At 43.2% G+C, this 21,201-nt stretch overlaps 1 protein-coding gene across 1 annotated transcript in view; it reads left to right on the plus strand.

Moving 5' to 3' along the window:
• The window catches only part of fto (FTO alpha-ketoglutarate dependent dioxygenase), a 117,466-nt gene that overhangs the window by 41,790 nt on the left and 54,475 nt on the right, over window positions 1-21,201 (plus strand). Inside the window, 1 exon segment of the mRNA XM_054613701.1 lies at window positions 12,276-12,403. Within this exon segment, the coding sequence (XP_054469676.1) occupies window positions 12,276-12,403 (128 nt within the window).

Genomic DNA, 21,201 nt, shown 5'->3' on the forward strand with positions numbered 1-21,201 from the left:
CAATAATAATTGCTTCATAAATGTTTGTAATTACTTTTCACTGACATGATGTAGCTGATTGTGCTGTAAGCTAAGGTGTGGTGAGTTATTACATTTTCATTCCCACAATAGACCTGGACAAACTTGATGTTTCAGGGTTGTGATGACTGAACTTGGAACAGCGGAAGTAAACAATCTTGACTTTATGTTGCGGCGTGAAAACTGCAAATGTAACAATGCCATTGTTTTACGTCACTGCCTACCGAAAAACTCCCACATTTATTTTGTCTTTGAACATTTAGCTGTCAGCTACAGTATGGAGTACACCTATTATTTACAGTGAGGGGGTGGGGGATTTTATTGACAGCGGTTTGGATAATTTATTTGGTTTGCCTGTGAATCGTGATGTTGACAGTGTTTTTACTGTATCAGCAGGCTTTGAAGGCGGCTCGTCTCGTCTTCTTAGAAAACAAATGAGCACTTTACAGAGACTGATCTGCCTTATCCGCTTAGCAGCTTCCTCAATCCCCGCATTTATTTATTTACTTATTTATTCATTTACTTACCCCTGTATGGATTTAGTTTGAACGCTCTCCCCCTCTCTACTCATAGCCACCACCCCCCCTTTCCTCTTCCTCTCCCTCACTTCATCCTTGGCCCCGATCAGCAAGATAAGCCTTCAGAGGAGGGGAGATAACATCCATTAAAGTGGTAAAGAGGAATTATGGGGCAGCCCAGATTAATCACTGCTCAGCTTAATCGCATTCAGTGCGGACGGCGGGGTTGGCTGCAGGGCCCGGCTTTTTCCTGTGTCATACCAACAGAGAGAGAGAGAGAGAGAGAGAGAGAGAGAGAGATGCAGGGATGGAGTGTGTGTGTTTGTGTTTTGAAAAGTGCCTTGATGGAGGAGGAAGTATAAAAAGATGAAAGAGAGATTTCGGAGCATCTCATAGCAAAGCCCGCCCCTCTTATAGCTGACTAGAGACATTAGCACTAACCAGCTCTTGATATATGATTATCCCAGTACTTTGATCCAGGTGTGATTGTTTACTCGCGCAGGCAATCATGTCAAAGTGGTGAAGTGATATAAATTACCACAGACACAAGGAAACACACTGATTTGTCGCTAAAGGCAACAAAAAAAATAGTTTGAAATCTTGTTTAATTTATGGCGTTTAAGTGGAATATTGACCTTATTGAATACATGGCCGGATCTTGTCATATTACTTGTCAATATTTATCATATTCTGAGATAGTAATACACACATTTAGATGTGGGGCTGAGCTCTATAAGACAGAGAGAGAAAACAACTTCTTACCCTGAGCTCTGTGCAGACACTTTTAATAAAAAAACATTAAAATATGAATCTGGTTCCTCATCAGGTCTTGTTGATACCCTTACTATTGTTTATCTGCATGTCACCTCAGATTAATTTTGCATTTATTTGTACAGCCCCTAATCACAGTCACAGTCTCAGAGGATCTCCAACACATAGCAAAACAATAAGTTAAAACACAATAATGAAAATGAAAAACAGCCCACACAGACTATAAGTGAACAATCAAAAAAATACACCCCAAAATCTAATTTGGCTAAAAAATTAGAGAGGATGCAAACAATTTTCTGGCATTATTACACACAGGTGAGGTCTAAAATCTCAAAAGTAAAATAAAAAATGCTTTACACAAATTCGGCAAGACATGCAAACAAACAAAAGTTTCATCTTTGAGGAGGCTGCAGGCATAAGGTCTCCAATGTGTTGAGAATGTAATCCTTAATCAGCTTTTTGTTCAAGTGTTGCATCTATTACAGCAAAATACCTACCACTTAATACCTCGGCACCTTGCTAATTCTTTAGAATAACTGGAGCAGCTATCGTGTTACACACACACACACACACACACACACACACACACACACACACACACACACACACACACACACACACACACACACACACACACACACACACACACACACACACAGAGAATGGAGTGATCCTGATGGATAGACAGTGTTAAATGGTGTGAATCGCTTTAAGAAACGCAAAGAAAAGGAAGAAATATAGGAAAACATTGTTCACGATAATCATTTTTTGTGGAGGATATTTGGGAGGTGGAACAGGGAAAAAAAGAAGGGATGGACTGTTGCATTTGCAAAGATGAAAAGAAGAGAGAGATAACGTCAAAGACTTAAATTGGGATCAGAGCGTGCGAGAAAGAGACGGAAAGCTGATGCTGTAGATGCTGTAAAGGGATGGGAGCACAGTCAGGAGGAAGCACAAATCCTGGGAGCATTCTGGGAAGTTTCATGCTTTTTTTTTTTTGCCTGTGCACCTTTCAAAACATGGCATATACAGTATAAAGAGGGTAACCCAACAGAGATCAAACCTGAGATGTGTGTTTTCTGGTGAAGCAGATTCTCTCCCATGTGAAGCCTGAAAGGAATATCCCTTTTTTTTAAATTTTACAACCCCAGGTCTGTTTTTGTAGTTTTCACCATCAATCCTATCAGTTATGTTTTTTCACACCGGTTTCACTGCTGAGATCCCAACACTGTAAGCTACACCTTCACAATAGAGCACTATTTGACAAATCCCCTAAAAATGTCACTCTAGGTGTTTAAAATACTTTTAAAACCAGAAGCGTACTCCCCCAAAGAGTGCTTCATAATCCACTATATTGTTAAACTGTTAGCAGGTACAATCACAGTATTTCAAAGTTGAACCAAGAAGTTGCTTTGCAAGATCTAATTGACTTTTACTATGGATTGTTTGGGTAGTAACTTAACTTAATAACTGGACTTGTTTTAAACCTGGTTGATTATTCACATACATAGCTGTCAAGCTGATTAGTGTTGCTTTATTTCTACATCTGATCAGTAAAGTTGTTGAGAAAACATATTTTCATAACCAAAGGGAATGATGGGTAAAACCGATGACAATGACACCCAGGCAGTCATGAAAAAAAGGAGAAACCCCACCAAGATACAGTATGATATATTTTTATGTTTATTTAGAGTAGTTTAATTGGAAATGACCAAAGAAAAAACATTTCTTTGTACTCATGAGTCACATATATGCCCTCAGAGGACAGGTAATATCAGATAGCAGTAGCAGAAAGCAAGGAAACACAAATATCGAAGTCATTGTCGAGCTCTACCACACTGGTGAAGCAGAGAGCGGCCATCCTTCCAGGTAGCGCATCTCTTCCACGGTCGTATCCTTCCCCGCGCAGATAGAGCGATCTGATGGGTGGTGTTAAATGGGTGAGATGTAGGACAATGTAATTAACGCTAGTCCTTTAGCGGGCCCCGCCTCGCACCGCTGGGAGCGCCCGATATAGCGCTCATTAATTCCTATTTGTGTGTAATGAGAGGGTCATGTTGGATGTAATAAATGGCTCTTTTATTTGGGCGAGAGCTGCAGGGCAGCATCCTCTCCTGGCTAACAGTCTCATAAACACCCTTTAGCTGCTCTCATCAGCCTCCCTTGGTGGGAAGCCTTCACACATACACATACACAAATAACACAATAGTGCGGGCCAGTACACTGTGTAAAAACAGGTGTATTTACAAACACTTTAGTAACTCTAGCATAATCATTTTATAATAATGAGTAGTAGTACTCAAGGTATTTGTTTATTGTGCATTAAATCTCTTTTTTGTGTGCAAATGAATTATACTCAAAATATGAGTGTAGAAAGGTGGAGAAAGAGTCTGTAGCCATAACTGTATATACAAAATGATTTTAGAGGTGCTAGATTATTTACACAATATTATCATGTATATTATGAACATATTATCAACATTTCATTATGATTATCATTGTCGTCATAACCGATATATTGTGACATCCCTATAAGCAGAAGAGATAACCAGCAGATAGCCAGTAGCAACACATATGTTAAAAAGCTTTGAAATTAATTCTTTACATTTAAAGGACCACATCAGTTTTCGTGCATACGCATACATTGTATGTATTCTCAATAGTGCTGCTGCTAATTTCGAGTACAATGAGTTTCTTTAAATATATTTTCCTTTTCGTCCCTGTGGCCAGTAGTTTTGGTTCCTTTCAGTACTGTGAATTGAAAAAGAAAGTAAGATTATTTCTTTTTAGTATGATAATGCATTTGAAAGTACACATTGATAGAAAAGTCTTGAGGGGATTTGTTCAAATACTGACAAGTTTCAACACTCAACACTTACAGCAAGAGTTGGCAGTTGAACAGCATTATAATTAGGGTCTATTTTTTTCGAAAGTTTAAACCTGGAGTACAAATGATGACATAAATGTCATGAAAAATTGTTCGAACTCGACAGCTTCAATGCTGTCAAAACACAAAGTAACATGGATTTTTGATTAATTGCAATAATTAGGTACATGATTTCATGTATTCTCTTTTAATTTATTTTAATTAGTTAGATCAATATACTCCACAGTAACGGGTTTTTTTTAGAGCATTTGAGGTCTGTGTTGAACATACAGCATTAAATAAAAGAAAAACCGAGTGTGTCTGTGACTTCTTAGCTAGATTGAAGTAGACAGTGTCTTATAGAGTATGTGAGTCCATAATCCAGTTATATGTAACTGCTTCATTGTGTGTGCCATTGTCTATTACTGGATAGCCGCATCGTGTGGTGAGAATTGTTTAAGGCAAGGGAAGCAGCGGATTAAACACACTTCTGTTTTTTGTCAAATAATGTATAGAGCTTTGAATTATCAATACTAGGAGTTGAGGTAGAATGACGCAACTGAAAATAATACCACAAATGTTAAGTTTTTTATTGAGAGATTAATTGAAATACAGAATAAAATCACAAACAAATGAAACTGGTATTAAAGGGACAGTCCCCCCTCAAACTCCTAAATGCATATTTTTCCTCTTGTCCGTAACGCTATTTATGAATCTAGATTTTTTGGGTGGGAGTTGCTTAGTTTTGGAGATAGCGGACGAAGAGATGTCTGCCTTCTAAATGGCACTTGATTTAAAGGGGCTCAAAATGCCCAAAACAACAAAATTACATTTGAAACACTCAGTCTGTATAATCCACAGAACTTGTTGTAAGCAGTTATCATCTAGATTGATAAATAGCACAACAGGTAACTGGGAAAAATATATATATTCTTTAGATTTTTGGGTGAACTGTCCCTTTAACAATGTTGGCTCATCTCATGCAAATCCAATTTTATCTGTAAAACCAAGGTTTGTTTATTGCTGATACTACATAAACTTAATAGGCTTTAATAAAGTTAAAAAGATTTTTATGGTAGGCGTCCAGCAGATCCTAATCGGTTCTGGTCTTTTTCACTGTACTATGGGTAATTCCCAATTGATGTCAGACCAGACATGTAAGAGGGCGTGTTTAGTTTTGCTCCAACATTTTCAGCAAGTTGCAAAAATTGAACAATCACTACGCTTCAGACTTCTTGTAGTCAATCAAAACTTTGTTAGCGGCACATTTCAGCCCCTGCAGACATTAGTTACAAAAAACAAAACAAGACAACCTGTGTGCGAGCGTGTCTAGATGGATGGAAACCCTTTTTTATTGGTTTAGCATTTTCAAAAACCCGAAGTATGGTGCAGTGTGTGTTACACTGTAACTCCAGGGCTTAGAAAAAGGCTGGCTTTGGCCCCAGTCAGCAAAAAGCTTTTTACTGGCAGGAGAGTGAGGTGCTGATCACAATCTGCTATCTAGCTAGAATCTAGACTCAGCTTTCATATAGTGAAAGAGAGTAAAAGGGTTTTAAGAGAGCAGAAGGTGCTTGAGTGTCACGCTCATCGCAAACATCTCTGTCCAGCTCTGTCTTCATTGTCCGGAATTAGTCAAAGCGCCTCTCAAAGCTTTCTTGTGATGGATGGATGACGCATTCTTGCCAGGCCAGTGAGGAGTTTGCGTGGGTGTGAGTGTGTGAGTGTGTGAGTGTGTGTGTGTGTGAGTGTGTGTGTGCGTGTGCGTGTGTGTGTGTGTGTGCGTGCGTGCATCCTGTCCAAGCCTGCTGGACAGCTCATTCAGACCAAGAACTATGTGGTTTAGCCATTAAGGCCAACTGGATCCCCACTCCTTATCATGAAGCAGAGACAAAAGCCTTGCAAGAACCAGTCTGGTGAATTTTTATGTGATATTTGTGAGCCCATTGGACGACAACCCAACAACAGATTTGCCTTTTCTTCTTGCCACCAAAAGGGTGCACCAGAAAAAAACATGAGTTCTGCTTCATTTGTCCCTGTGGAAAGCATATGTCCTTCCATCCCGCCTGTATTCTGCCCAGAAGATGGAGTGCCGTTGGGGCCATTGAAAGCGTCCCTGCCCACTTGAGTGTGTTACAATGCCTTCAAACAAAATCACTTGTCAGGGGTCTTTCCTTTTTGGGAGTCTCTTCCCCCCGCCCCTAACCCATTGTCACTTCAAACATGCTGCTCTTGTGTTTCAGACACATTTTTCTAATGTTTTACACTCCATATAATCTGCTGTGTGGAGCAAAGCCCATTTTACTGGCTGACATAATTGATGGTGCCCGCGACCTTGCAAGGGTCAATCTGACAGAAGGGTGTTGGTTACTATCACCTAGGAGATTGTGAGAACACATTAACACGCACAGAGTAAAATTAGGGAACTCTAAATGCCCCTATAATGAATTTGACGTATGTTGTTTTATAGTAGAAACATCCAAATAGACTTTGAATAAATTAAGTATTTTAAAAGAAAATTACAAATTGTGGATTATGGATTATGCATTATCATTTTAGGGATCGGTTTCAGCACTCATCACCTATGGCGTAAGTATGAGTACGTATGAGTACTTATGAGTGTGCACTCAGTGGCCACTTTTGGGGTAAACCTGTACAATTTAGTGCAATCCAATAAAACAGCCATGCCATAATATCTATCTTTACGAAATTCTTAAAGTTCAGTTTTTGGTGGCATCGTCAAAAATTAGTAAATTCAATTATAACTTTATTCCTGAGATCACAGTTAAATTTATTATTCATTAAATCCTATAATCAAATCCAGTACAACACCGTCACTGTGACCTCAATTCTAAAACCTTTGATTTATTTACACCTCTTTGAGAGGGACAACAAAAACTGAACATTATAGGCGTCATAAAAGTAGAACAGTAGTATTTGATTGCACTCAACTTAACACATGTATAAAATATTGTGGACATATTGTGGCCTTTTAAAATGTCTTGCATGTTATAATGATTTATTTGGAGTAACTGCAAAGTTCCTAGTGCAACAAACCTTTTTGAAAGTCAGTACTCTGCAAGTTTCAGTTGTGAGAACTGCTCAAAGTTGCACAGATAATTCAAGAGACAAACATATGCACATACAAAGAAAAGACTCTCTAGAATTGTCTTTGGGAGAACATTTTTATAGAACTGGCTTTCCTCATTTTCTTTCCTCTTTCCTCTTTGATAATATCAAAGGTTGTGGAGCTTCAAGATCTGGAAGACAACCCTGACCAGCAATGTTGACACCCTTCAACCTGCCCCTACACACATACACACACACACACACACACACACACACACAGACACACACACACACACACACACACACACACACACACACACACACACACACACACACACACACCTGTGTGTTTATCAACCAATCTTACGTAATGGAAACTGAACAAATTTAATTTCAGATATGCCTCAATTTTGAACCATCTGTAATCATGTGACAGCGGCCAGACGGCAGGAAAATAATCGCACACATACAGGCACGCACACACTTTTTATGACTTCAAGTGTGATGTCACAGAGAAGTGAATGTGGTCTGGGCTTATTTCTTCCTGGGCTAATATAATTTTTCCACCGGTGGAGAGTCCCCCCCAAGAGCAAAGTAACTCGACAGAGGCATGCAGCAAAAACACACAGATCCCTTGTCCAGACTAGAACTGGTCCTGGCAGGATCACAGCTCCCAAGTTGTTTATATCAGTGAGCAGAAGCTATCCATTACCCCGAGCAAGGTGCCTGATGCCTTTTTCCAGCAGCGGTCAAAGTGATATTGGTTTCTCGTATTAGAGGGGAGAGGGAGATGGAGTCTGCCAAACTCCCACTCCTAAGGCCTATGAAATCAGATGTCAGAGCAGCTGAGCTCAAACTGTGGAAGAACTGAGTGGAGTGTCTGAAGACTTGGAGAAAAGGGTTAAACCTTAACGCTCGGGATACCTTGTTGATTTGTGAGCCATTTTGGTGAGCAATAGGAAGTCAAGTTAAGGAGGAAGTACAGTAAAAGGCAGAACTGGTAACTGTAATTTAATTTTACAAACCTGAAGTTATTGCAAGGGTCTGAAAATCTGGTTTTCCATCTTGGATCTGTTGCCCACAATCACAGGTCCTGCTGACCAGGCCAATGCCCTGCTGAAGAGTTAACCCACTTTCTGGCAATTATCATTACAAACATGCCCGTTTGGAATGGGCTGATTGTTAAGCCTCCCTTATTGCTGCTCATCCAAACAACTTCATTGTCGACACTGTGCTTCCTTGGGTCCTGAGCCATACACCTGCCAAGTGTGAGGTCGATCAAATCAATGTGTGTCGAGAAAAGACCAATAAATATGTCCTATAGTTTTGCGGCCTCTCTGGTCTCTCTTTATCTGTTCTTGAATGTCCTGTAGTGAGCGACGGAGAGCGAGCTGTTCCAAACATGGCGTTTGGCTGTGTAAAGAGTTAATATAGGTCCCTTCTCAACACACGACACCGTGTGAACACAACACATTACTAATATATATGTCCCGTAGATCTAAAAAAATGAATGATTGTTGGCACACAGGGATACAGGCAGATCTACTAGCCTGTTGCTGGGTGCCGGTCTGACAGACAGAGGTGCACTTAGGAGGGGTGGCACCATGGCGGCTAGTTAACACCAGCCCCCAGCCAAAACATGTAAAGGGAATGTACTGGTGATCTCATCAACCACCTACATTTTAGGTAACCACCCATAATTTGGATTGTATGTTCTGGTGTACAAATCACCCATGTCTGGTAAAATAGTTAAAAGGGGAAGTCAATTTGAAGATTTTGAAGCGTTTATGACCTGCCGGTATAAAAAGTTTCCTATATAAGAGAGTGCCAGTGAGCTAAAGAGGGCTCTGGGTCCCCTGAACGTCCTGGTCTATAGTCAGCTAAGACATTTCATGGGGTGTTAACAGTCCCTCGAGCTAGTAGCTCTGTTTTATGCTGTATAAACCTCCAGCTCTGCATGCATCTTTTTTCAACCTTTCCTACCTTTTGAGCTATTACGTGACCTACAATTCTTGAGAAGTTTTTAAGGGATGTACACCATATTGCACATGTGTAGCAACAAACAATCTTCCCATTGTATTATTCTGTGTAGAATGAGTGACACGTTGTTATGTGATGGAATAGACATATGCTTGTTGGTGTTAAGATACAGTCCTGGCTCGAGGTGTTAGTGAGCCGCCCCAGGCTGCCCTCCAGCCAGCCTTCGCTCGGAACGCTATCATCACTCCAGATCCCCTTCAACCACAATATCACCTCAGCCCGACTGCATGTTTGTTTACCAACCCTGCTTCTGCACGGGGCCGGAAATGTTTATGCCTATCTGTTTGGGTATGGACAGGGTTGAGTTTGGGATCTGGGGACCAGGGATGGAGGTACCCAGATCCTCCTTGTCCTCTTGTTCACCCCAGGATGTGGCCTGGGTCAGGGGGACATCTGTGGTCAGCGTCAGGCTTCGGGAGGTGGAGGCTGAGGATAGCTACTGTCATCATGGGGTAAATAGAAGGAAAGAGGGGGATGATTAGTGCTAACACAAGCCCGGAGATAAAGGGCTGTGGTCTTGCCGTGGCCGACTGAGGCAGGGCTCGGCCAGTAAACAACCAGTGGGGTGTCTAAATGGCCTCAGGATCAGCCTGTGGCTAAACCTGAAGGCCTCTCTCAGCACCGGGTCTTCTAAAAACAATACCATAGGCACACACATTGTGGCACGCAAACACACGTGCACAAATGTAATTAATTTGAGGCTTCGTAACACACATTGACATTATCATAGGCACACCTATACTCACAAAAACTAGCTGAGCACAAACATAAAGAGAGGTTTTCAAATACACTAAAAACACAGCAGAAGAGCAGAAGTTGTCACCGGTGTGTTTAACGTGTTTAATGAAGGTGGCAGGTGTTATTTTTTACATCTGTCCGTCAGATGGGACAAAAAGCTTTTGTCCATCAAATATGTTGGACTCAGTTTAAAGGTGCTCAATACGGAGTTCAAAACATATCTATTGCCTCCACACAGCACTTAACATGGAGACTGGTGAGCGGGCGTCTAGCAGCTAACGGTGCTAACAGCACAAACAAATCAAACGATGGCAAAAGTAGTGACAGAGCGAACATTGTTACCCTTAGGGGGAACCGTCAGGTTGGCACCGTGGTATCAGCGTTAGCCGCCATATGAGTGCAGTGCAGATCGGCGTCCAGTAGCTGGCCAATGGGGCACAACAGAGAGACTCACATGCACTTAAATGCACGCGCAGCCGGCCCAGCTATGTAAACAAAGCACAGAAAATCTTGGATTACAATACACAGAGAGAGGAAAGGCAACTTTATTCTCTGCTGAGGTAGCCATTACTGTATCTTTACATCACAAATGGTTGTTTGCTGCTTTATTAATTATCAAAATTTCGAATTAAGCTCCTTTAACAGTTTGTGAATTATGTGGCTTTTATCGGCTATATCTTATTTTGTTTTAGCACGGTTAGAATAAGAAGATTTTCTCTTTTTCTGCTAATCATTCTGTTCCCAGGTCAGCTTTGGGAAGAGCCATAGCAAGTTCAGTACTATGTCAGAGCAGGTTTCAGATCAACTACAAATCAGTTGCTCATCAGCGCTGTCCTTGATGCATTGGAACTGTGCTACTCAGCTAGCATGGCTATGTGCTGTCAACTAGCTGAGATGGTGAGACAGTCAGAATGCACTTTCTGGCACTTTCCTGCCCTGACACTCATCCCAGGAAGATGGGGTTTGATCCAAACTGAAAAGTACAATTTCCATAGGTACAGCCGGCCCCGCTTCCTCCTGGTCACCGTAATCTTCGGTGTCTCCTCCAAGTCAGGTGTAATCAGTCACACACCGCTGCATGTTTTGACACCCATCCTGTGTGGTGTGGAGGAAGTAAGCATATTACTTTGCTGCAAAGCATACTCCTTTCCCTCGGAAATACACACACACACACACACACACACACACACACACACACACACACACCACAATCAAACCCATCACACACAATCAAACCCATCTTCACATGAATTAAGACAGACAGGTGGATTGTCAGAAATGGATTAAAAAAGAGGGAGTCAAGAAGAAATGAAGGTTCCCTCACATTGTGGGCTTTTTTGAAAAGAGGGGTTGGATGACTGTGGAGGCGAGTGACTGTTAATGGGAAGAAATGAACGTGCTTTACTGGCGGATGTGACAAGGAGAGACTGTTCTTAACAAGGCGTCAGAGTCAGTCAGAGTTACAGATCCATCACTCCTCAGAGGCCGGGAGCAGGAGGAGGGGGAGACATTTAAGGATATTCAAAGAGGGAGAGAGTCTGTGAAGGGTAGAGAAGAAGAGGGAGAAAGAGGGATTTGAGTGTGGCTGACAGCACTGCATTTAATTTGGGCTGCCAGATCCTTTTTCATTTGACTCCCTCTCAACCAGCTTAGAGGCTGCGGAGGACTTGGAGGCGAAGGTTTGCCAGGATGTTTCAGATTAGCACTGATGTGCCACGTCACACTTTAAGCTGGCCTGTAATTCATGTTCAACAGGGGGATACTCACACATTACACTGTGCTGTGCAGGACGTGATTAATTGACTCACACTCTAATATTGGGTGTAATTTGCCCATCCTCTGATGTGAAACTGACTTTATACTAGACTTACTGTATGTCGCCGTCCCAGGGACGTTATAATGGAGTTTTTGGCTCAGAGCTGCGTCATTTCTGAACTGAGGAAGATCAATGATGGAGAGAATTGCTTCAGGTAGTCTTTCCACTCAATTCCATGTAGTTTAATATTTAGGGGAATTCAAATAGAACCAAATAGTTTACTAACTAAAGGATGTATAGGGTGGTAAACCTACCGATGTTATCATAGTTTCTGTTTTATGAAGAACATTTTCTGTATTGAAAACAGAAACTACAGTAAATGAAGGGTTGAGTTTTTTTGGAATGGTGTTTCTTCTCCCAGATGTTCAATGTCATAGCTTTGTTCACACATCTCCTCATTTAGGTCCATCTGATAAAGCTATTTTGCTCTTTGCTTTTTCAGACTATGCTCTTCCTGGATACGGTGGAGGAGGAGGAGGGTCAGGGAGGAGAAGGAAGGAGGGAGATGGCAGAAACCCTGCTGTCTGCCTTGACAGACAGACACCAGCAAAGACAGACATGGAGAGACAGGTAACACAATGTACCACCAACTTTGTTCTTGCCGTTGGTCCTCGAAAAATACATCTCTGACAGATGTGTGAGACAGGTAAAGCAGGACACTCTATGAAGCAGGAGCACTGTCTCATATTTGGAATGGGAACACCATCACACACAAATCACACGAAAAATCACTCCAAACTCATTTTGGAAGAGAGCTATTCTGCTTAATAGTTAAAAATGTATGTTGAACTCTCTCAGTTAATGAAACTAACTGAAACTATGGGCCTACAACAGGCTCACAAACAATAAATAACACATGCGAAACACTTGCTGTCAAGGGTCAACACCCAGGATGTGAATACACATGAGCATCATTACCAATGGGCAACAGAGGCTAATATTTAGTGAATCTGAAAATTTGAAAAAACTTTGAGGCACACAACGACACAAAAGTGGAGGTCACAACAAGAGCTATTGACATGATAGCAAGCGCAAGCCTCACAGTGGGGACTTGTTGATCATGATGTGATCCATTGTGATCACATCTTGAAGCAAACAATCATGAATCATCACCGTTGGTTCCTGCTTTCATCCAGAGGCGATGTGAATTCCACAGATATGTATGCAGTGTGGTGTAGTTGCTGTTTGTTTGTTGTCCTTGGGCCTGGCAGCTATCACAGCTATCACAACGGCACGTGTGTCTTGGATAAGCCCAGTCACTTCCTTCCTCCCAGATAAGGGCAGTGAGCGCACGGATTAGAACACTGGCCATTCATTCAGATAAAGAAGGGCCTCACACAGACACACACACACACACACACACACACACACACACACACACACACACACACACACACACACACACAACAATGTTATTTTAGCTGTTCATTCTCTCAGTCACTCTCCCCCTCTGCACTAGCCAGGACACACACAAACACTGGCATGCATGTATACACTAGATCTGCATTCACACATGTTTCACTGCTTATTGTCTCTATCAATGGTTTTGACCTCAGTGTCACACACACTAACACACGCATATACACACAAACTTTGGACTAGACATGATCCAGAGCCTAAAGAAAGCAAAAGTGCCAGGGGCAGTATCCTCAGACTAGAAATTCCTGACAGCAACATCTTTTTCTCCTGATAGATGTATGTCAGCTTCCTGCAGTGTTGCTTTCCTCATGGCGCCCCTCTGTTTTGAGTTGTCCCCCTTAGTTGACCCTTAGCTATGCCCCATCCAGATGAGCCTTGTAAACAGGCTGTTTCCACACACCTTGCCTTGCTGTGTCGACGCCCACCGCCTCACAACTCTGATGTAGGGCCCGCTCTGATAGTGCATTCCAGCTGCAGGTGCTGAAAGCTAGGAACCATGTCACCACACCCACCCCCCAAACCCTAACATCATCGCTGTCCCCCGCCATCCCCGGTTTCCCCACCACCACCCACAATGCAACGTTACCACCTTTTAACCATGTCTAACCCCTAGACTTGGCCCAGCCCACCCTAAGATCCTGACAACCAGTATCACAGACCAGGACAGGAAATGCTCCGTCCTTGTCGTCGGGGCAGACAGACGTTTACTCTATCAGCAGTGAAAGACTGATTAGATTAGTTCTGGAGGAGGGCAAGAGTCCCACACAATGTGTTTGAACTCCAGCTGCTCCTGATACCTCTCCCCCTTTACGCACATTAAATGTCTATCCTTAACCCCCCCCCCACTTACAAAAAAAAGCCAGGGGTCATCCTGTCAAGTGGCTGTCAACAGATCTCATTTAAGCAAAACTAAACACATGGCTATGTGCAATGTTAAGTGGGACGCACTGGTACTGATTAGAGATTCAAGATGCTGGAAACAAGGAAAAGTTTGTATTTCTTTATGCATGTTTTTAATTACAGATACAGTATATCATCAGACACACAGTAAGGGAATTGGTTCACTTCAGTCAGATGTATTTTAATCTTCATCTATTTCCTTAAAAAGTACTCACCACAAGAAAACTTTTGAAATTAATTAGCTGATTCTTTTAGCTGCTTTCTTTATATTGGTTGTCCAAATTATGTTTCCACACAATATGCAACAGGCAGGCTTTCATCATAATGCTGCCTTTTGTTTCCATAGTTTTCATTCAGTGCATAATTTTTCCAAAAGGACGGGAAAAAAAAACAAAAAAAAAAACAACGGATGATTGATGGCTCTTGCTAGAGGCACATAAACATAAACAACCAGCACTGATTGATTAAGTTTCTCGCTGACTTTTGTTTCTTAAACACCAGTTAAAGCAGCACTCTGTGCGCTGCAACGTGGACCTGCTCGCTGCCGTTTTCTGCCTCCGGGGCATTTTTAGCACTACCGAGAAGCAAAGAAAGAGAAATTGGACCTGGTGACCAGTGGTTCTTCATGAGTGACTTATAGGCACTCAGAGTGAGTGATGCCTCAGCTTGCCCCGCTCGCAGAAGCAGTCCATTCATTCACTCTGAGCCAACGAAGTTATGAGAGCTTTTTTATTCTTATGAGCCCCTCTGGTAACTGGGTTTTCCCGATGCACATGGTGAATTCTTTGATAGATGCTGCCCTCCGTGTCCCTTTGGTAAATGCCCCGTGAGTGCCCTAGAAATAGATGGATTATTATGTGGGTGGGGGACTGTACTGTAGGAGAGCAGCTGAGTATGCCACACAGGAAGTGCAGATTGACGAGCAAGGCACAACCTCCGGGGAACATATTAGGATAGGAAATGGCACATCTCAAGGATACCAGTAATATAGAGATACAAAACATTTGATACTGGAGTTGTTAGGTTTTTGTTTAACATCTATACAAATACGGGCAAAGAAGAATACACTGTCTGACACACTGGAAATATGCACACACAAGATCCAATATTTCGTATTTCGTTTTCAAAAGTGCTACATTTGAACTTACTTACAGTAGATATACGATTGGATGCTATCTTGAACATGTCTGATTACAGCATGGCTAGCTTTGAACCTCCTTGAAGAGGTGACCTCATGCTGACCTTCCAGTGCCTAGAGGTCAACGCTCTGACCAACAGAAAAAAACATAAAAGAGGTTTGTCACAGCCGGCGAGCAAACACCGAAGGGAACAGCTGCGAGTTTTGTACTGACCATGCAAACTGCTGTAGGCTTTGTAAGGTCATTATATGATAATGAAAATCATTACAGAATTACATGGGGGTTTAGGACATGAGAGCAGCGGGGAGGGGGTGGGCGGGCCACATTGGGTTTGATAAATGGACTGTGAAGGTGCCCATCTGGCCCTCTCTATGGCTTTTTCTTCCTGCTCTTTTATCCACGCTCGTCCTTTACTACCCCTCTTTCATTCCCCGCCTCTGTTCTCCAGCGGGGCCAGTGTAAAAGCAAGCAGGCCTTGTAGTGAAAGATTAACAGAGTGCAGACCCACCTCACCTCTGTGGAGGAGAAAAGAAGAGGGGAGACAGGCGGAGGTGTTTATGACCCAGAGCAAGGTTTGTGCATGACTTGGCAAAACCCTGTCCTCCCATCTCTTAGTGTGGGCCCGTAGGAGAGCAGGCAGCCGCTGACCTTTGGCATCCGAAACAGTTGGACAGCTCAGGATGCGTGAATCGCTGTAGTTTGGAGACATTTAGGTGTTTTTTGTTTAGTAGGCTTTCGTGGCAATACAACACAAGGTTCAAAATAGTTTCATTTTTTATTTAATTTGTTTCTACATTTTTGGTTGATACCAAGCGACAAAAAAGATGGGAAGCTAATTCTGCAGCAGTGGCAGCCAGGGAACATCATATTCATCTGTATCCTGTTGGAGAAATCGTCTTTGGTAATGGACAGCACAGCTAAACTTATGTAAGGGCATTTTTCGCTCTATGCAAGGATTTTTTTTTAATTCTCTCATTAATGCAATGGTTATTACAGTTAAAGAGCATTCAATTTATTTTATTTTTAGTTTATTTTGGACTATTTTAAGAACTGAAATGTTCTAATTAAAATGACATCCATTGAATTCTTTTTTTATCATAGGCAAATGTCTTTCTATTGTCTAATTCATTTTAAGTCACCCTTTGAACGAGTTGACCCTACCACTGAGGTTAGGGTGTCACTATAATAGCTGTACACTCAGAATCTGTGGCGTAGTACATCTGTCGCCTGTGTTTATTACTTTTCCCCAACTTGTTGAGAGTTAGTGAGGTCTTTATCCCGGGACAAAGGCAACATCAGCTGACATGGCAAGCAGGGCTAAAGGACAGAGAAGGAGGTCCACGTGTCCACAGCTGCACTCATCACTCAGCTGTCCAGCTTGACCCGTGACCTGTAGGGCCGTCTCCCAGCCTCCGTCGGCTTTATGTTTCCTGCCATTGTCATCCTCTCTTGTCCTCACCTGGACAGGGCGATGCTTCACAAAAGGCCCAGTCTGTCATCAAAACCAAGGGTCACCGGGGTCCGAGACCCGACGTTGAAGCTGTGCCCAGCCGGGGATGACCCCACTAGTGATGTCAGCTACCAGTTGCACCCCTGTGGAGACGTATAGAGAAAGAGAAGAAGGAGGAGAGAGACCATCGTTGGCAGGCATTTTATTCCAGTTGGGTGACATTTCTTTTGTGATGCCGCTGACAGACCCTGCCCAGAATCCTGCACTAGGGGTGGGACAGGGAGTTAGAAGACAATGGAGGTCCCCTGTCCCAGATGGGAGTTGGAAAGATTGTCAATGTCGTGTCCACAATAAAGATGGACAGACCCCAGCCTTGTCTAATGTGGCCAATGACCTCTTTAAAGCCCTAGAAATGGAGACCCCATACTGCAGGGATTACTCTCACGCCATTAACAACTCACTCTCTTTATACACTCAAGGGTTTGCTGGACACAGGTTCCCATAGACTTCTAGCAAAGCCGTCATCTGTTCAGCTGCCATTGCACGAGTGATTGGGTTGGGGGCAATGTGTCCTTTCGTGACTTTCTTTCAGTATGAGGAATCTGAAAGGTTATTGAGTGCAAGAGTTTGGGAAATAGGGTTTGTGCGGTAAAATTAAGAGAAGCTGGCATCAAGCTGTCAATACGCAGGTTTAATTAGCAAGGGTGGTGGTGGTGGTGGTGTTCAGGCTGGCGTCATAAACCAAAGTTCTGGTTGGCAGCAGGTCGGTCCGGGCACGTTGTCAACCAGGCCTGTGTGATTTAGGTTGCAACCCGAGGTGACATGTTAATCAGATCTCCCAGGAAGCAACCCCACATTTTGCCTCCACATCACCCCCCCCACAGCGCTCTTGTTTTGCAAGAGCAAGAGATAGTGCAAGTTCAGTCAGTTCTCCTTGGCTTGAGTTGCCAGCCAGAAGTTTCGTTGCCTTCGCCATTGTTTCTCTTTACCTCAGGGGTTTTGCTCACTGCAATGGTGGACACACACCTGCATGTGGCGGGTGGAAGTCCCATCCAACAACCATGTTCTTCATCTGCGTGTTTTGCTTTCGTACCACCTACTTTTGCCGTCATACTGTGTTTACTTGGTTCAGGGCGCTGGAGGAGAAAACAAATAAGTACATGTCATCTGTCTCTTTCATCGCCGGCCAGCCTGTAATTAGTGCAAGCGCAGTGGTTAGCCTAAGACGCTGTCGTCTAATTTGTCTGTCTTTATCTAAAACATGTCTGTGTGGTCCCTTAGACTGGTTACATGCGTGCCGCGAGATCGCCTGTGGCCTGTGTGTCTTTGAGATGTGTGTTTGTGTGTGTGCTTGATTGTAAATTATGAATTCTTCTCTCATGCACCCGCCCTTGTTTAGCAATCAGTCAGTTATGCATGACATGTCCTGACCTCAGCAGAACCTCACAGCTGCTGTTGCCGTAGCCGTTGTACCCACATCGTAGATAGCTCCCAGGCTGGAAAGTACTCTAGAGTACGTCTTGTTCTTGCCGGATTTCACCTGGAGTAAGATGACTGACGATGCTATTTCTTTACCTTCTACTTACTGTACAAACAAGTTCTACCCGTGTAAATATTCACTTATATCTGTCTTGCCTTGTTCTCAAACAAGTCAGTAATTGGCCATCGAGGTACATGCTTTCTCTCGATTTGTGGTTATGTGTGGGAATGGAAGGTTTACAACTGGCAGGGATCAGTATCACGCTCTCTCTTTGTTGATTTTCTCTGCTTATCCTTGACTGAGTCACAATTGCATTAAATTGCTCGCAGGTTTTAATGGAAACAGTCATTTCATAATTACGCATTGCACAGTAAGAGCTTGGCAATGCAATGTGGCACAGAAAAGGGAGAAAGAGAGAGTTAAAAAATGTCATTAAAAGTCCCACAGACATTTAAACACACTTGTTGCAGAGACAGTTGCCCATTAAATGCTGCCTTTTTTAATATGGAAACAAGGTTTGTGTTTGGAAAAGACAATGTGGTAAGGAGAGAAGGGGAGGGTATGGGTTTGGGCCTGTTTTACTGGTAGACACGAAAACCAGGACATTCTTTCTGGTCAAACCCAAAATCCCAGAGAGCTGATAGAGCATGATTGGGTTAGGATGTGTGGCAGGCATGTGAAACAAACGGCAAGGTCTTACCATTTTGGGCCAGTGTGCTCAATAAAAACTTGATCCCAAGTAAATCCCGTTGGTTCTTGGTGGGATTACAGTCCTCATTTGAGGACCAAATTGAAACGGTACCAAATTAGGATTTCTACACTGGAATAGTGTGCATGTGAATAATTATGTGTGAAAGATAAGTGAGCAATTTAGATGAGCAAGTAGAACCATGACAGAATGCATGGGCTTCAGTAAACAAACAATCTGCACATCAGATGCTTTTAAAGCTTCACATTGTGTTTTGTTTAAATTTTCTACAGCGACTTGGTGGTAGGGTATTTTTGTGCTGGGTTCATGTCGCTAATTTCTATATCACAGAATTAACTGTATGCCGTGTTTAAACACACACACATGCACATTATACATGCATGCACACCACATGCTCCGTCCTTTCCCTTTTCTCTCCACCTCATCTACCACCACCACCACCACACCTGGGCGCCCCCCTTCCTAGACACACCTCCACCCCCTTCCCCTCTCTATATGCACATCTTTCTCCCCTCCTCTGTTAATTATAACCTACACCGCTGGAACACTTCATTTCATATCAAGCATATTGTCTCTTCAAGGCTGGCAGGCAGGTCATAAATTATCCTGAAGGTGAGGATGGAAGTTGGAGGAGATAGTTATGAAAATTTCATCTGTCTGCCGTAGCGGCCGCAGCTGCTCCTGTCACCAGCCGTGTGCTGGAGGAATTACACCGGGTCAGCGTTTGTGTGTATGTGTTCTTCGGTTCTGTGCGTATGCGTAGGTACGTGAACACATGTGAACAGTTACAGTGTGCACGGATATACCGCACTCACGCATGCGGGTCTTTGTGTATCTCCACATTTGTCCCTTTGTGCGTGTGCGTGTTCCTGTGTGTGTTGCTGGGCCAGTGTGCACGAGAGGGTTGGCCAGGTAAGACCTGCCTGTCAGTGTGTGGAACATCTCTGGCGTCGCTGTCACCCAAGGGCCCCCAGCTCTGCCCCTGAAGCAGAGAGACTGGGAGGGGGGACAAGCTCGCAGGGCGGTCCCCAAGCTGTCTGTGTTCATTACCGCTACAGAGACGGGACGTGGCCGGCAGGTGGCCAGACCTTTAGTCCTTACCTACTGTGATCATCTGCTGCTCCACTCTGCGTATGTGTGTCTGTGTGGGTGGGTGGGTGGGTGGCTGTACAAGCGTGTTTGAGAATGAAGAAAGAGTACAAGGAACCCCATAAGTTATGTATTCGAGCAGGGAAGTGCATATTTTATGTTTGACCTATGAGTGTGCGTTTGTGTCTTTTACAGATTATTGCATGGGAAGCATCTCTTAATGGCTATGCTTACATATTTACAAAATGTTCAGAAATTCTGCATTTGGAGAAACTGGAGTGTGCTGCTGTGGCACTTTTCTTGACAGAGCGCAAAGCAGCTCTTCTCGACAGACAGCCACCCCAAGTGGCAATTAGTAAGAAAAGAAAAACACAGTATAACTTCCCCCCTTTTTCCCTCCTACGTCAATCTGCAGTTTCCTGCAAAAATTCTATTAGGGCCAAAGTCCATAGCTGTTAATTACAATTCTAACTAGCTTGCCTCCTGACGAATGGATGGCTTCAGCGGCGATGTAGGATAAAAGGGATATCAGCGATTTCACTTCCGTGTACAAAGGCTGCCTCTGAAATGGGTCATCAATCCCATAGTGATAAATGTCTGGTGGAGTAATGACTCTCTTATCGGCGTCGGATTACTGCAGATATTTGTAATTAGTGTAGCCACACAAGTCCCCGACAGATGTTTTTGAGGCGGCACAATATTGTAGCCTTGTTTTAGTGTTAAATGGGAACTTTCTGCAAAGAATAGGGACAGTTAGAGCTATTGTGTTGCGGCAGACATAGGTGAATCTAGAGAACGGAGACGCTGTTTTGTCAGTGGGGAAGTGTGAATGTGTTCTGATGCACACACACCTGCAGTACACACAAACCGATGGCACCACTTGTACGCACACACACACTTGAGCTCATGAACTGGTAGCTAAATACACAGCCTGAGGTCCATCTTTTAGCTATTGAGCTCAGTCATCATATGACTGTGAGAGCCAGAGGGCTCCTCTTCTCCTCCTGTTCCTCCTCCTCCACCTCCTCCTCCTCTTTCTCCTCCTATCCCAGCCCCAGAGGTAGCCACTGCTACGCCAGGGGGAGTGAACGATTCACTTTTAACTTCCATTTCTCATGTTTTGGGTCGAGATTCACTAGCCGCCCTGAAGTTTTTTGTTTTTTTTCCTTCTTCCACCTCTTC

Source organism: Anoplopoma fimbria, chromosome 2 (genome assembly GCF_027596085.1).
Source record: "Anoplopoma fimbria isolate UVic2021 breed Golden Eagle Sablefish chromosome 2, Afim_UVic_2022, whole genome shotgun sequence".
Classification (NCBI taxonomy): Eukaryota; Metazoa; Chordata; class Actinopteri; order Perciformes; family Anoplopomatidae; genus Anoplopoma; species Anoplopoma fimbria.